The sequence below is a fragment of the Ascaphus truei genome, chromosome 1, assembly GCF_040206685.1.
Source record: "Ascaphus truei isolate aAscTru1 chromosome 1, aAscTru1.hap1, whole genome shotgun sequence".
Classification (NCBI taxonomy): domain Eukaryota; kingdom Metazoa; phylum Chordata; class Amphibia; order Anura; family Ascaphidae; genus Ascaphus; species Ascaphus truei.
In genome coordinates, this window is record NC_134483.1 from 132,973,977 (window position 1) to 132,990,455 (window position 16,479).

Below are 16,479 nucleotides of genomic sequence, written 5' to 3' on the forward strand. Positions count from 1 at the left end.
GAAGAAAGTTTGTTTTACTATAATACTGATATTCCAAATCAGTCTCGCTTAACCAGTCCTTTATTTCAAAGTTGCTGAGTATATGTCACTGGAGTTATACAACATCAGTGACAAACTTGTGTATTTTACCCACTGGTTCAGTGCTCAGCATAGCGCCGGTTTATATCCTATGTAGAAGAAGTCTCCTCTTTCTTCATCCACATTGGCTGCAATCTGTTTCTTTAGCTGTAGTCTGTGTTTAGCATTTGACTATTAAGAGGACTTCTGTTTCCAGTCATTTCAGTGCACTCCAAGTCAGCAATCAGTTTAACAATTGCCAGAACGCATGGAAGGTTTCCTGGCCCTGTTTTGCTGACCGCAAAAGGCATCCCACACCGATAAGCTAGAAAGGAGCCCCAAGTGGGTTGTTGTATCCCTTCTTTACTCAGATCAAACTAACTGTAAAAGTCACTAGTGTTTACTTTGCAGCAGAAAATGAGGCCTATTTTGTGGCTTTTATCAGGGCCTGCTCCTTAAGTGATGAATAAATACATATTGTCAGAACAAGGATTACAGAATTCTCTCCATTAATCTCGAAGGTCATTTTAGTTCATTCAGAAGTTGGCGGCTGACACAGGATGTCACCAGCCGCCTTTCCTCTCAACCTGTCATCACCTTCTCCTCATGCAATTCATTTGATTGGGTTAACATTATAACGGGTACTGTACCACAGTCCTTGTTATCACAAGCACAGATTACATTTATACACTGATTAAGAGGATCCAGCTGGGATCTGAGTCATGCGCCTATCTCTGTGCACATTAACACATAGATATTTATTATACCTGTTACAATTTACATCTTCTGCACGGTCTGTGGCTTGGCAGGTCTGGTTCTTGTGAGCATGAGCAATTTACTTCCCTTCACTCAAATTATTCATCTGCATCTGGATAATAATAGGGGCAAACATTTTTAAACGGCTTTGAGAGCACTTCAAAATATTTTCATGTCACCAAACGGCAAAGATATTTTAACATCTGTGACCACAGGAATATCTTTTCTACAGTATGCGTTTGCATTTATTTGAAGCATGCAATCCATATGAAAACTGCATGCAGTTTCAAGCAGTTGACTTTGATCATTGGGATCATAGGTACTTAGAGAATAGGTTCATTCATAATGACGTTTGAAAAGGGCATTTGGCATATTCCTAAATCAGAAAGTGACAATGTTTGTGGTTCACTGAGTTAAAATAGATTTTTTTTAACGTGATGAAAAATATGATACACCTTGTGTATATGGCTTACCTGAAACCTAGCAATGTCTAGGCAGAAAAGTGGGAAGGAAATGTCTGCAAACTTAAAGAGTCAGCCCTATCAAGTTTCATTCATGTGGCATGAGTCTTTGTAAGACATTTGGATTCATTTCTACCATCAGGGGCCTCATAGAATTAAAAATGGTCTCATCTGTATGGAACTTTTTTTTACTTTAACTGATACGTAATGATTTAGGCCCATATTCACATGATCATGAAGAAGTTTTCCATTTGTCGTCTTTGGGAGATGAATGGAGCTTACATTTTGAGAAGTTGGAAGATGCCTTCACAGCATATGGCACGGTGACCTCAGTGATAGGGAGCTACTGTAGGAGTGCTGCAAATGTGACTGTCCTATTCTGTCATTGTTCTCATGTGCTTATTGGCTAACATCACGAGCCAATATGGCACATCTAAATGTGAATTTTAAATAGCTACAATAATAGAATTCTCAACGTCAGTGCAAAATAAAACCCTTTAAATGACTAATACAAAATTTTACACGGTCACAAATGGCTAAAGACTGGCTGATCAGAGACTCATGGATTGATGTATACTATAACTTTAAAGAGGGTTTGACAGATATATAGTACAGAGGTTAAATCAGTATCACCCCTGTGCTATTTCGGAATACTTGATCTTTGTGTTGGTCATCATTAGGAAGTTTTAATAGAAGTTTGCTTTAATCCAACAGAAGGGCATAATAAATTTGTTATGAAGTGAAGATCACATTCTCATTGTTAAAAAGTGGTCAATCATGCACTAGTTTTATACGTTTTATCAAATAGTGACAACTTCAACCATCCATGTACTATTTCTGTTGTCAGGAAGTAAGAATATTATATTCAGCTTCCTAGCCTATTTCATATATATTTTTAAGCGGACCATAAATTCTGGAAAGCTGACGGGATGGGACATTGCTCGTTTTGCTATTCTTTAGTGCAAGCCTAGATTCAACATTGGGATTAAAGAGCTTTTTCCAGTCGCCGTGCACTTCAGTTTAAATAAATCCAACCAATTAGAGTAGTTTATGTAAGGTACGAAGGGAAAACATTGAGATCTGTTCAAGGCGCTTCTCCACCTGACACACATTTATGTAATGATACTATAGTAACTTCTAGCTCATCCGTTGCACTCACTAACACGGCTGAGCTACTGTATAAATTAAAGATCAGTTACACTGGATAAATGGACTCATTCATCTTTAAATACTTGCGTATGCATCTATAGTGCATTATGCATTTAATGTATTTCCCCACAAGATGTGGCTTTACTTACCTGCGTCTATTTATATATTGGGTATTTCTTTCACTACCCCCATAATCCAATCTGTTGACGCCATGCTCATTTGTATGTTCCTAGAGCTTTTGTATTTATATTAATTTGGAGAGAAAAAAGGAAAACAGAAAAATTCATTTTATACATAAGTTAACACCACCACTTAAAGTGAAATATCAGTTTTTGACACTGTTTCTGAAATGAATAACTTTGTTAGGAAACATTTCGAGGGAAGAAAGGTAAACTGTAACCGTGTCTCTCCGTGATATCATTACACACTGCCCTAATATTGCGTACTTTGTACTAAGACGGTTGACATTTGTTGTTTCCTACAGTGACGGTTACAAGCAGATCATGCCCTATGACCTCTATCATCCCCTTCCAAGGTGAGTTAAGCAATGCATCATCTGCTAACATTGTCAAGCCATTTATGTCCTTTAATTCTAACACTGTTTCCAATAGAGAACAGGCAGCAGATGCCGCCTTACTCCCTAACCACCTGTTACTTTGATGCGTACATTTGTAATCAGCATCTTTCTGTCATATAACCTCTTCAAGGCTTTTGGGACTTGCAGCTCATTGCAATTAGTATCCCCATATTGGCTTCTGGTTTCTTCAATGTATTTGTTTATATGACCTCCACCGAACACTTCTTGTAAAAAAAATACCTCCTAGGACCTTTGTTGTAAAACCTCCTTGTATGCATAAAACGTACGTACCAAAAGTCAATCACGTGTTTAAGCCTGAGTGAGTTGGAATTTATATGAATTCAACTAATTTACTGTATGTTTTACAGAGCATCCGTAAATTAAATAGTAAACCTAGAGTGTGGTTTCATGAGACCCCTTTCATACCTTAAATTAGTTTCACAATCGGAAGTATTGAGGAGGTTAGTCCTGGCCACTGTACCTCTATACTACTCTACTTTGCCATGGGGTTTGAAAATGAAATAATCAATGATGATGACACATGGCCTTGCACTTCATTCTCAAAAAGAGAAGTTGTTCATTGATTTATTATCTTTTTCTGATCTGTATCAGTGAAACAGTGTAACGAGCAACATATATATTAGTCCCTTTAAAGACTTTGGGGGTCCTGCACTAAGCAGTGATAAGTGGGTTTTCTGAGTGCTATGCACAAAGCAGTGATAAGTGCTTTTAAGTGAGATACATGCCTTTATAGCATGATACTGCCTGTTGTGAGATTCACAAAGCAGTGATAACACTGCAGTATCGTGCTATAATGGCATTTTTCCCCACTTAAAAGCACTTATCACTGCTTTGTGAATCTTATAGCAGACATTATCACGCTATAAAGGCATTTATCTCACTTAAAAGCACTTATCACTGCTTAGTGCATGACCCCCTTTGTATGGTAGTAGTCCTGCATCTTATGGGCTGACTGGGCATTGCATGAAGTAGTGTTTTATGCTCTTTAGGTACTTATGGAGTCATAGCCATTTGTATCTGTAAAAAGTGTACACACTAAAATGATACAGAAAGGCCAAGCCACGCAATGCATTTTTGTTGTGGATGATTTTTCTTGAAATTTACCAGGAGCTGCCACTGTAAATCATACAAGTCTTAATAACGTATACTGATTACTAATTATGTGTTTTAAATATTTTATTAAGGTCAGGCAAGTTTGTAAAAACATGTTTCCAGTTATTGGTTTCCACACAAATATTCCTGGATTGGGTTCACTGTTCTACCTCTTCTGTGTCTGGTTCATTACTTTCTGATTACATTGTAAACTTAAAATAATTGTTTCATCATGTTTTACTTGGGGTTTTTTTTTGTTTTACTTTTTTTTTACGTTCATAATGTTCAACCCATTCTCTGCTGGTAGAGTCATCCATGCATTTTTGTGTAATTGGTTGAAGGAATCTCTGGCAGAGACAGAGTTAAATACAGTCAGAAGCCTTTAAGACACTGAGATAAGGACCCCGTTTTTAAAGTAACCGGATTCCTGGACTGCTCCAGCTTCTGAAATCATGGTTCTTTTTTGAATGACCCAAGCTTCCAGGCAGGCTTCTCAGGAGTGTGAAAATATTAGTTTTACATCTCATCTTTCAGGTCTGAAGCAAGGGGGCTGTTTTAATGATATAAAGCACGGAGAGAGTCCCCGTCCAGCTTGCTTGGAATCTTAAAAGCATGAACAGCCCCCTAGTGAGGCTTGTACTCCAACGTCACACAATGTAGCCCAGGTTCTCTGAGCATCTGTCTGTCCTTGCATGTATAATAACCCTGTTGTGTGACACAGAATTCAGCTTATCTCAGAACAAAGATAAATACAGCTAACTTTGTGTCCTAAAAGGTTCGATGTTTTCCTCATAGCTTTACTTAATTCTCCTGTCTAGCAGTGTTGAGTGGACATGTGCAATTTTGTCACTGATGCTAGTGAGATTTGCTGATATTTTTGGGACAAAAGATGTTCACGGGACACATTCGCACAATTGTGGCCAAGGGAAGCACCAAATGTAGGAAAAAGCAAAAAAAAAATCCTATTGCTGTCCATGGAATTTATTTTCATTTGGAGATTTTTATGCATACTGTAGGAGTAGGCTATGCATTAAAGTGTGATAGTGACCATTGGGCACAACCGCACAGAAACTCCATTGAAGTCAGTGGCAGTTTTCATCTAATACTGCCAGATATTGGATTTTCATGAATAACACCCATAGGCCCTTATTCTGTATAGTGTGATGAGCGCAGATGATGTGCTGTCGCAGGAGAAGCCCCATTCAAGTCAATGGGTTTTTCATGCAATAGCACGTCATGTGTGCTTATCACACCTTACAGAATAAGCCCATAGACTCCCCAGAGTGCGTATATCATTCTCCACTTATGTGTGATTTGGAGAGGAAGTGTGAGACGCTGCTTTTGTAATGGGATGTATCCATTTCTCTCTCAGTTTGTCCTTTCTTTTCTATTTTTCCGTTTTAAGCATGAAAATAAATCTGGCAGGTCTGAGACAATGGGGGGAACGTCTCTGCTTTGCAAACTTTACTAACAAGTTTCTTGCACATGACGCAGATTTAGGGGCTTAATCCTACAGAGTAAGCCTCTTATGCACGGATTGCTCAAGCTCTGATGCGGGGTATTGCACCCAATCTGGCGTTAGCTGCCATTGATTTGAATGATCAGGTGTGATACCCGGCATCAGAGCTTGAGGAAGCTGCCACTTTCAGAGCTGAAAAAGGTAATTTCAGAAGTGCTAGAGGCTGCAATAGGATTCGAGAGGATAAGTAGAACCCAACATGTTTGCATGAATGTTGACACTTATACAGCAAATCATGGGTTTAAATTTAGACGACTAATCTGATATATACAGTAGTAGATCGCATTAAAGAGGTAATATATCAAAGTTTCCTGATGCAAAAATAGCACCACATACTGTATTACACTAGTGGATTTTTTTTGCTAAATCTGGTGAGATCTTATGTATGTATGCACACATGATATCACAACCTATCAGCTGTGTTAGAGAAATATACAATGAAGGCCACTATTAAGCACCATGATTGTAAGAGATACTGTATGTAATCTATATACTGTATACTATATACTGTATCTGCATACGCCACTATGTATAATACCATTATCAGGCACCATGATTGATTGATTGATGATACTGTATGCATCTGTATACTACATATGTATCAAGTACTATATATACCAGTATTGGACACCATAATTGCAAGAGATGCTTTATGTGTGTATACTATATGTGCTACTTTTTGTAATCGGCGTTATCCATATAGTGCTGGAAGCGCATACAGCAATACAAGCAAAGGCAAATTGAAGAGCTTCTTCCTTTTTTCCTGCAAAGATGGGAAAGCACTCCCTGGACTTCTTGCTCTTCATCCTGTGGAGGTGGAATTCAGAGCCGTTCAGTCTCCTGTGTTGAGGAGGACATCCAGGGACAGATCAGCCCTGTGGAGGAGTGGAAGTGCATGTACACTCCAAAGATGCCAATTGTACTGCCCTGCAATATTTTTGACTGTCCAAAATGGTTGGCACAGGAATGGTCTCCGGTAAGTGGCCCATATTAACCAAATTAAAATGTATTGCATTCACAAACCAGCCTCAATTGTGCATTGAGAATTGTTGTTGTCTTGTTCTCTAGAGTTAGGATTCCAGACCTGTGTTTGAAAACATAGTTTTTTACGGTCTATAAAGTTACGGAACAGATTTCGAGAGCAAACATGTTTAGCTTAAAGCAGCAAACCCTCCAACAAACACAAATGAAGTCATCATATGAACTGTCCATTTATATTGTTCTATTTTCTCCTTGACATTTTCTCAAAAGCGTTTGTTTTTGCCAAGTTTTACAGTACCTGTTTATTATTTTCCTAGCATAGGCTGTTACCACGGCCACCTCTGATTAAATGCGTGACATGGCAGTGTTCATTTTCCCCGGGAGGCAAATTTCCAGCCAAAGATAACTACACATCTTGACCCTCAGATTCACCAAGCTCTATTATGGGTTACCGCACTCAAATGGGGGTTAACTCCTATTGATTTGAATGGATGTTAACACCTGTTTGGTTGCTTGATTCCTGTGATGGAGCTAGCTGAATCTGGGGGTAAATTGGCTGGTATTGCTGAATTGATCTGCAATTGTAACTAGCTACTTTTATTTTTATTTTTACCAAGTATCTTCTTAATGGTTATTAGCAGCCCTATATGGTTTTAACAAATCACTGGTGAGTTATTCAATCGGCCAATGGCTTCCCTAAAAGAAAAGCCATCCATGTTCCTAAAAGAATGAAGGAGTGTATGCAAGTCTTACATTGAGACACTTTTTTTTGTTAAAGATAACTTTTGACCTGTGAAACTTCTGTAGTGAACTTTATCCCTCTGCTTTTCAGTGTACTGTTACATGTGGACATGGACTCAGGTACCGAGTGGTTCTCTGTATTGACCACAGAGGCATACACACTGGGGGCTGTAGTCCTAAAACAAAGCCTCATATAAAGGAAGAATGCACTGTACACATCCCTTGCTACAAGGTCAAAGGTAAGATGGCAATTAAAGTCATACATTTACTATAGGGCTCTTCAACTAGTTCCCCAAAGGGGCCCGATCAGGAGAAGGACCGCATACATATTTTATTGTAATTTTAGATACATTTAAAAGAATGTCCCATTACTATATTTCATTATCTTGAAAGTATTTTTAACATCTACAGTATACCATCAATATTGACACTGCCTTCACTTGCAAGTGTTTTAGTGCATTTCGCTGACTCCGAAACTAGTATAAAATGGTCATGATCAGAGTCTAGAGGCCAAGTCATGTTGAACAGCCCCGCTATAGAGTATGTTAAGAATCAGGGTCTGTTATTATGCAACACAAAGAATTGGGCACACACTTTCTTATAAAGCCAAATACAAAACCTCGTCCAAAGTTAAATGCAATTGCTAATAACTTCGATGTTGTAGGGGACTAGTTATTACCAAACGTAACAACAATGTGAAAAGTATTGCACCTCCACTTAACTTTTGACAGCCACAATGAAAGCCGGCAATTTTGAATTTGCAATGATTTGTATTTTTTTTTATGGAGGGTTGAAACAGGGGCGATCCAGAGCTAAACCATGTTAATTTCCGCCTCGGGACCCCTTGCTTACGGAGATACTTACCTCCGTAGTAGGTGCGGGTAGCCGCTCCGGCTGAGCAAGCAGGGCTTAAATGTTTAAAGCTCCCGTGACAGGAGGGCCAATAGGAAGCAGCATCGATGATGTCACGGCTTCCTATTGGCCCACAGGGAGAAAGATTTTAAAACAGCGGCCTTTATGGGATCCCTGGCAGACGAGGAGAGCTGCTACCGGCACGTACTCCGGAGGTAAGTATCTACAGAGGCAGGGGGTCTCCGTAGATGGAATTAAAGGGGTTCAGCTCTGGAGACCTCCTATTTTAATCCTATATAAAAAAAAATAACAAAAATATTTGTAGGCTTGGATAGCCGCTTTCACCACCATCACCCAGCATACAGCACTTCCATTGCAGCATGGGATTCTGGGAAATGACATGCAAATGAGCACACAGTGCCACCTTTTGCTTCAAAACCATAAACATGGTTCCCTATAAGCTTAAGCTTGCTGCATGGTCACAGCTTTGAGCACAGCCAGGGTTAAGATGCATAGCCAGCAAACTCACCCACAGGTTGCAGACCTGTCTAAGACATTCAAATAAGCATACAGTAATATGTCCATTTGCTATATGCTTTGCTGTGGAGTATTTGTCACTATTCTGTTGCTTCACAATAGCACTGTAGTTATAATACACTAACAATGCTCCTTTGCTGTAAGTAGATTCTGAACATTCAAATTACGATAAAAGCCTGTGCTGTACATGGAGGTAGCACGGTTTACGTCCTGCCGACATCTTCTTTAACTAGTTAGTTGGTAAATGAAAAATGAATGCACTTTTCTTTAGTAACCTCTTCTTACCTAGATTCTTTATTAAGTAACTAGTACTGTCAAATCAAGTTGGGGAAGCTGCGGGCTATTTTCTAATCAGATTTCCAGGTGCTCAGTGGATTTCTTTTCAAAACAATGAAAACCCACCCCCCACCCCCCAAAAAAAACACCCAGTTTTTTGTTTAATAAATCTGATGTTTATATTTTGCTTTACTGCAATACCACATTAACAGCAAAAATAATTTGATAAATGATCCCTATTGTAAACAAAAAATAGACTACAGAGAAGCCAAATGATTTAACATTCTCGGAGCACTGCAGCAGTAGACTGGAAACTCCATGTGCCCTGACTTTCCGTGAGAGAAAAACAATTTGCAAGCGCTCACATACCAGGGATAATTCCAGAGGAGCTCCGAACATAAATGACTAAATTGCACTCTATAATAAGCAGAAACAATGAATTGACTTGTCTCCGGGGTCCAGACCTTATATGCAGGATTTCTCTCCCTGCGTATCTTTCGCCGGACTGAAGTAGCTCTTTATTAAGTCACGGACAGTCAGGATCCAGAGAGTCATCTGAGGTCTCTCAAACGCATCCGCTTACCCGTCAGTAGGACCTCTCTAAGAAGGATCAAGCCTTTGGAGGCACTGTAAATCTGTTGTAAATTATAAAAGTAATGATAACACTATATATATGTATATGTATATATATGTATAGCAAATGGAAATATTACTGTATGCTCATTTGCATGTCTTATACAGGTCTGCAACCCCTCCTTTCACCACCATCACCCAGCATACAGCACTTCCATTGCAGCATGGGATTCTGGGAAATGACATGCAAATGAGCTCACAGTGCCACCTTTTGCTTCAAAACCATAAACATGGTTCCCTATAAGCTTAAGCTTGCTGCATGGTCACAGCTTTGAGCACAGCCAAGGTTAAGATGCATAGCCAGCAAAAAGAGAGAAGGGGATGGGGGAGCACTGGTGGAGTGAAAAATAAAAAATATAATGCAATCTGATGCGGGTGTGTGAGACTCTGAAAAGTGGATGGTGTAGATCTAAAATAACATAAACACTCACACGGCCTTGTGCAAATGCTTGCGCATCAAGGTATCTTTTGCGTCCTCGCTTCTTTTCTTGTAGATTCAGTCTCCGATTCTCGTCAGGGCTATTCTTTTCTTGATGTGATGTCTCTCGTCTGTTCTGTTCCTCTCCTTTTTCTTGCATGTGGTGTCCCCCTCAGGAGAAATACATGGGGATGTGAACAGAAAAATAACACAATGATACAAACAGGAATTAGCACAAGTTTAATAAAACACTCACACGGGCATGTGTGGGTGCACTCAGGGGGGAAGGTATCTTGACCTCCAACGGGATCTCTCTATTTCAAAGTGCCAGCTGACACTCTGTGGCGAGTGGTGGGGGATAAGGAAATGAGAAATAATATATATATATAAATGAAAATATTACTCACACGGCCAAGTGTGAGTGTACCCTTGGAAAAGGTATCTTGTTTGTTCTGACCGGCGTCCCTGGATAAAGCCTTGTGCCGGCCCTCTGATGTTGTTTTCTCTCTCCCAGTGCGATGTGGAAATATAACAGCCCAGAATGTTGAGGCCAAAAATCTTTATTTAAGAAACAAATAAACAAACTCACCGCTCACTCAACTCGTGAGCTGCGGTGTCACGGTGGGATAAAAAGGCCAGTCTTTAGGGGATGTTTAACGGGGATCGTGGGGCTGCACTGGGACTCCCTCCGCGTCCGGGAGGAGCTCTGCACTTCCCGTGTCCCGCTCTCTACGGTGGCCGCAACAGGTCAAAAAGGATGGGGGATTTTGAGCAACGCGTTTCGCCGAATGGGCTTCCTCAGGCTCCGTAGGGTAGGGTTGCAGCCCTGTCTAAGACATTCAAATGAGCATACAGTAATATTTCCATTTGCTATATGCTTTGCTGTGGAGGATTTTTGTCACTTTTTTGTGTGTGTGTGTGTGTGTGTGTGTTCCTCTGCTTTATTCTTTTAGCTCATCTGGCAGTGCCTTTATTTAGTAACAGCTCTCAAGATGGTGCAAAAAACATGTGGAGGGAACAAAACAGTTAAATAATGTATTTTTTTTATTCATTCAAATATATACTGTACGAACACACTTGCCCTACCGGTCTCTGCGTTCCGAGCACCATTTTCAAGGGTTTAGTCACACTGGTATCTCAGGGTCTGGATGTGAGGTAGGCTAAGAAATACTTCATGTCTTCTTATTGGAAGATAAAGGGAAGAAAATCAGGGCTCCACGGATTTGTTCAATAAACTAATTTATTGCCAATAGATTAGTTTATTGAGCAAATCCGTGGAGCCCTGATTTTCTTCCCTTCGTTATACCCTGGATTGATACAGAGAATCCTGAACCAGGAGCACCAGTATCCCCTTTTTTCTGATTATAATAGTGTGCAGCAATTTAAAGTCCGAAGTGTTTTCATAGCTCGGCGGATATGGTGCCTCACATGTCAGACACGTTGTTGTGTGTGACACATACAGAAGCATGACATTCTATGTCTGTCTACAAATACCATGTAGGAACTTGATACATAGGCCTTCCTTTTTCCCTTTCCTCAATGTTTTTCATTCTAAATCCCTTATACAAAAGTCTAATGATTCCCTCTCACGTGCTTTACTGTGTAATCCTCTATTGTTATTTTAGAGAAATAGTCATCTGAAAGCATATTTCTGGAAGTTATTAAAATAATGATTGGGACTTTTCGTAGAAACTCAGCATAGCTCATCCATGAGGCATTTGAATGCTGCAGCATTATTATATGTCTGAAACCATCCTGAAAGCTGTATATACTTTGTAATCTGCTACCACACTACATTGCAAAAACTGATAAATTATTAACGGTTCATTAGTGGCTACTTCAATTATATTGCCTTGTATTGCAGACTACTCTGCCAGCTAAAGGGTTAACAAATTATATCTAATCTTTTCCACTAACCTCGGAACACTGCTAACGGCTTACATACCTTTCCCGTGACAGAAGGCAAAATTAAATAATAAAAAAGAAACACAATATCTTATTTATTGAGAGATAAATGCACATTTAATTAAAGCCTTCTCTTCCGAGTAAATCAGCATTGATTTAATTTTGTGTAAGCGCATGCAAGCAGTAACGAGAATGTGGCTGAGAAGGGAACACACAGGTATGTCCCTCGTGTTTTGCGCTTTCAAATGAAGTTATCCTGCAGTTCAGAGGCACTTTTGTATAGGATTTACAACAAAAACTTTAAAAACATTGCATGTTGACATCTCTTAGCAAGAGTGCGACCCCCACGTCATTGTGTTATCAACCTAACCAGAACCGGAAAATATTTGGGACCTGGAATTCTCCTCGTTATCGCAGAGGAAGATCTAGGGTCAGAGCTGTTTCCAGAACGTGAACATTTTAGTAATATGGGAATTCTAAACGTTCCCTTAAAGGTGTACACCCTCCAGCTTTGGTGGGTAAGATGGAAGATAGATCGTCAATGTACTTTTAAAGTTATGTAACGAATCCTTTTTTTTTTTTTTTTCCCCAGTTTGCACTAGCGTTGGTAATAAGAACACTATATGGCACACTCTTTATTCTTGTTGTCTCCCCAGGGTGAGACACAGTCAGGTTAAAGACTAAAAGACCTACAAATGGACAAGCAAATAAGTCTATGAAAAGGACATGTAGTCTGTAAAAGTGAAATATTCACTGTACAAAGCATGACAAAAATTGGCTAAAATACTGCTTTAAAATGTGGTTGTGACATTGTGCAGATCCTAAAGATCCTCCAGTAGATTTCTATTTTTAGGGGAAATGTTTGCTTATAGTGTTTTTATATGAGCCTCTTAAAAGAGCATTCAATGCAATTTCCGTGTTTTGTTTTTTAAATAAATCACTTCCTCTAGTATTAAATAATACTTACTACATTTAAAATATTTATTATTTAACTCTTAATGCCATTTTTAATGAGTTTTAATATACAGATGCAGCCACCAGTATCCGACGACTTGCTTGGGAAAATACTGTGGCTATCTCAGTGGTGCGCAAACTGGGGGGGGCGGGAGAATTTTGTGGGGGGCGCGGTGGTTGCAGAGGCCCTGCGCTCTTCCCCACGGCATTTAAATAAAATGCCGGGGGGGATCGCGTGAGGCCTCTGCAACTTATTACTTACCGAGATTCAGGCGGCTGCTGACACGTCGCCATGGCAACGCGGCGTCAAATTACGAATTACCTGTTTTTCAAATGTTATGGGACTGCAGGGACCCCCGCTGCGTTAATCCGATACGCCATTAGTCTGGCTGCAGAATCTCACAGAAATGTTGCAGCATTACTGTGAGATTGTAAAGTATTTTCCCAGGCAAGTGGTTGAATACAGGTGGCTCCATCTGTACTGGTCATCCTTTGATTTGTATAGCAGGTTTAACACACTTGCCCAGCAGTGCAACATTTTTGCAACACTTTCCTGTTAGTGATAATTTGTTGCCAATGTTCCCAACAGTCTGAGCTGAAAACTGTAACAATATATAATGTTACTTTGGTAATATAAGAATACATTGTAGCTGCTGAGTTATGCTGAGATTATACAGACTGCGTGACAGCGCGCATAGCCTCACGCACTCCTGCATGCCCAGCGATCTGTGAAAATGGCTGCAGGAGATTGGGGAGGCGATCTGGAGGCATGGCGGATGCGTCACAAAGCTGTTTCGCCCTCATTGGCTGAACCAACTCACGTGATGCTGACGTCACGCGTCAGCACTTGAAATGACAATTTTTTTTGTTTCTTCAATTCGTGGTCGCGCCAGCGTGCTCCATTGTGTGCGCGCACACGAAGCGGCCTCATAGGCATTAGTCAAGTTGTAGTTGGCACGCGAACACACACACAAGTGCGTGAGCGCAGTCACAGGCTGTATAATCTTAGCCTTACACTGACTGAAGGATTCACTGAAACTGAAAGGCAGCCATTAGTGAACCCTGGGAACCAGGATCTTTGCTGATCGATCACGGTGAACAAATCGATCGGCATCTTAGGTAATTAGTTTTCAATAAAGGTAATTTTTTTTAAGTGCCTCTTTAAGCTTAGCTCAATTTTTTTGCTTTCATTCTTAAAAAATAATGATTAGAAAGTTAAATTACATTTGTTTCTATATTGACAACTACATATATCATCCTCTTCACCTTCAGCCCTTGCCGATCCACTGCTGGTTGAAGACAATCCCAGGTACTGCGGTTACAAGGCTCTCTTCTCCATGTTGCTCCAAGACATTTTCTGATTTATCCAACAATGGTTGTTTTTTCTTCTGATACAATATGTTCAGCCTACTCTCATCTTCATTTTTTCACCCTTTGCTTTCAAACCTATTAATTCTTTTTGAAGGAGAAGGAGTGGCTCAGTGAGTAAAGATACTGACTCTGGCACTGAGCTTGAAGCAGGGGAACTGGTTCAATTCCCGGTGTCGGCTCCTTGTGACCTTGAGTAAGTCGCTATTTCTCCCTGTTCCTCAGGCACCAAAAACATAGATTGTAAGCTCCACAGGGCAGGGACCTGTGCCTGCAAAATGTCTCTGTAAAGCACTACGTAAAACTAGCAGCGCTATACAAGAACATGCTATTATTATTATTATTATTATTATTTCCCCTGTCTTATGACGTCATCGTGGCATTTGACGGCACTTTTATCATGGCAACGCATCGTCATATGACGTTGCGCCGTTACTTGACGTCGATAACTATTTCAATGCGATGCTACAGGAGATTGCCCGCTCCAGAGAACATAAGACACCCTCTCAAAGAAAAAACCCACACACCCTCTCAAAGAAAAAACCCACACCTACCTTCCTCTCGATGAGAAGCGGTCATGCCAGTCTGGGGGCTCCGGATCCTGGTGCCGACAGGAGGAGGGAGCGGGGGCCCAAAGCGCCTGCCTCGCCCTAAGACCAGCCATGTACCATTCACTTACAGATGTAGCATGTTAATTGAAATTGTTTCCCAGATAAGGCCGCGCTTATAGGGTGCGCGACGTGACGATGACGTTGCCGTTGAAACCCTCGAAAGTTGTATTTCACTTTGCAGCGACGTCGCTAGCGACCTGGCCATTGATTGGTTCAGAGGCTGTCACATGTGGCGGCAGCCTCTGAAAAATCAAATTTGACCGGCTTCCAAATTTCGCTGTGTCGCGCTTACTATATGCGCACGCAACGGCGGCAATACATTTGTTTTGCCGCGACGTTGCATCGCCATCGCTGGCACTATACGCGCAGCCTAACACAAGACATCCTATCATACCTCAGATTCAAACAGATTCAGAGGCAGTGTTCGTGAGTATATCACTATATATCCTGATTCCCACCATTTCACACCGACCAACAATAATGCCTCCTTCATCTGTATTTGAGGAATTGAATGAAACACTGGATACAAATTGAATCCGCCACCAATTGCCGCTGTTTCTCATAATGAATTGCTTACTCAGATATCACTACACAAATATATATTGTTGGCTAATTGAAACAAAAATGAAATTCATTGGAGAATTAGACAATGATTTCACATGTGCACCTTGTTTTTCATCAGAGATAACTGAATAAAGTATGTAACTCGTGCTTTAAATGCAGCATGGTAGATGAACTGATAAGCCTAGTCTTGGGGAACTTGCAATAGTCCCTATGACAAATTATATATTTAGGTGTGAGATGATGCTCAAAATCGCATGTAAACTCTATATCAAAATATCAAAAATATGAATGTATAAGTCCATCAGTATCCGGATAACATAATGAGTGTCCAGAGTGACAAAAAATCCATATATAGGGCATTCCAGAGAGGGATACGTGCCTAGCGGTGTCCACCTGACAACCACATAATGTGGCATATAATATATTCCCATTTGGGCACAAAGGTTGTAAAGTGCACCCGCACGAAACGCGTAGGTGTGTTTCATCTGCCATTCTTCTAAGAGCTTCCAAATAAATCAATATTTTTTAGTTTGCCCTGGATATCTCATTTTTGACCATATTGCTGGCTGTGCTCCGTTTTCACCCTTTACACCTTATGACAAATAAAAATATCACTTGTGAGCACATCCACATGTCTCAGACAGGTCTGCGACCCTGGTTTTCCCCATTATCTCTTAGGCTACGTTTATGGCATGTGCGCGCAATGGAGAGCCTGTCGCTCAAGCGTTCCCTGCACTGAGGTCCGAGGCAACGTGGAGGCATGGCGGACGTGTCAGCACAGCCTGGGTTAAAGAAGTGCATAGCCAGTAAACCTACAGTACTCACAGACCGCTGTTTCCACCTTTTGGGTCTCATCAGTGCTGTACTACTGGCTTTGGCAATTTGAAGCTGGGATAGGTTTCAGCTACACATTAAATAAGTTAGGGTGGGTAAAAAAGTGACAAAAAACCTCCACCCTATAGTGTGCTGTAAATAAAAATATCATTCCATGGAAACTCCGATCCTTT

At 40.5% G+C, this 16,479-nt stretch overlaps 1 protein-coding gene across 3 annotated transcripts in view; it reads left to right on the forward strand.

Moving 5' to 3' along the window:
* ADAMTSL1 (ADAMTS like 1) overlaps positions 1-16,479 on the forward strand; it is a 943,111-nt gene that overhangs the window by 796,331 nt on the left and 130,301 nt on the right. For all 3 annotated transcript variants that reach the window (XM_075594935.1, XM_075594947.1, XM_075594940.1), the window contains 3 exons: positions 2,908-2,958; positions 6,404-6,608; positions 7,446-7,593. In XM_075594935.1, coding sequence (XP_075451050.1) covers positions 2,908-2,958; positions 6,404-6,608; positions 7,446-7,593 — 404 coding nt within the window. The remainder of the gene's footprint in view (positions 1-2,907; positions 2,959-6,403; positions 6,609-7,445; positions 7,594-16,479) is intronic.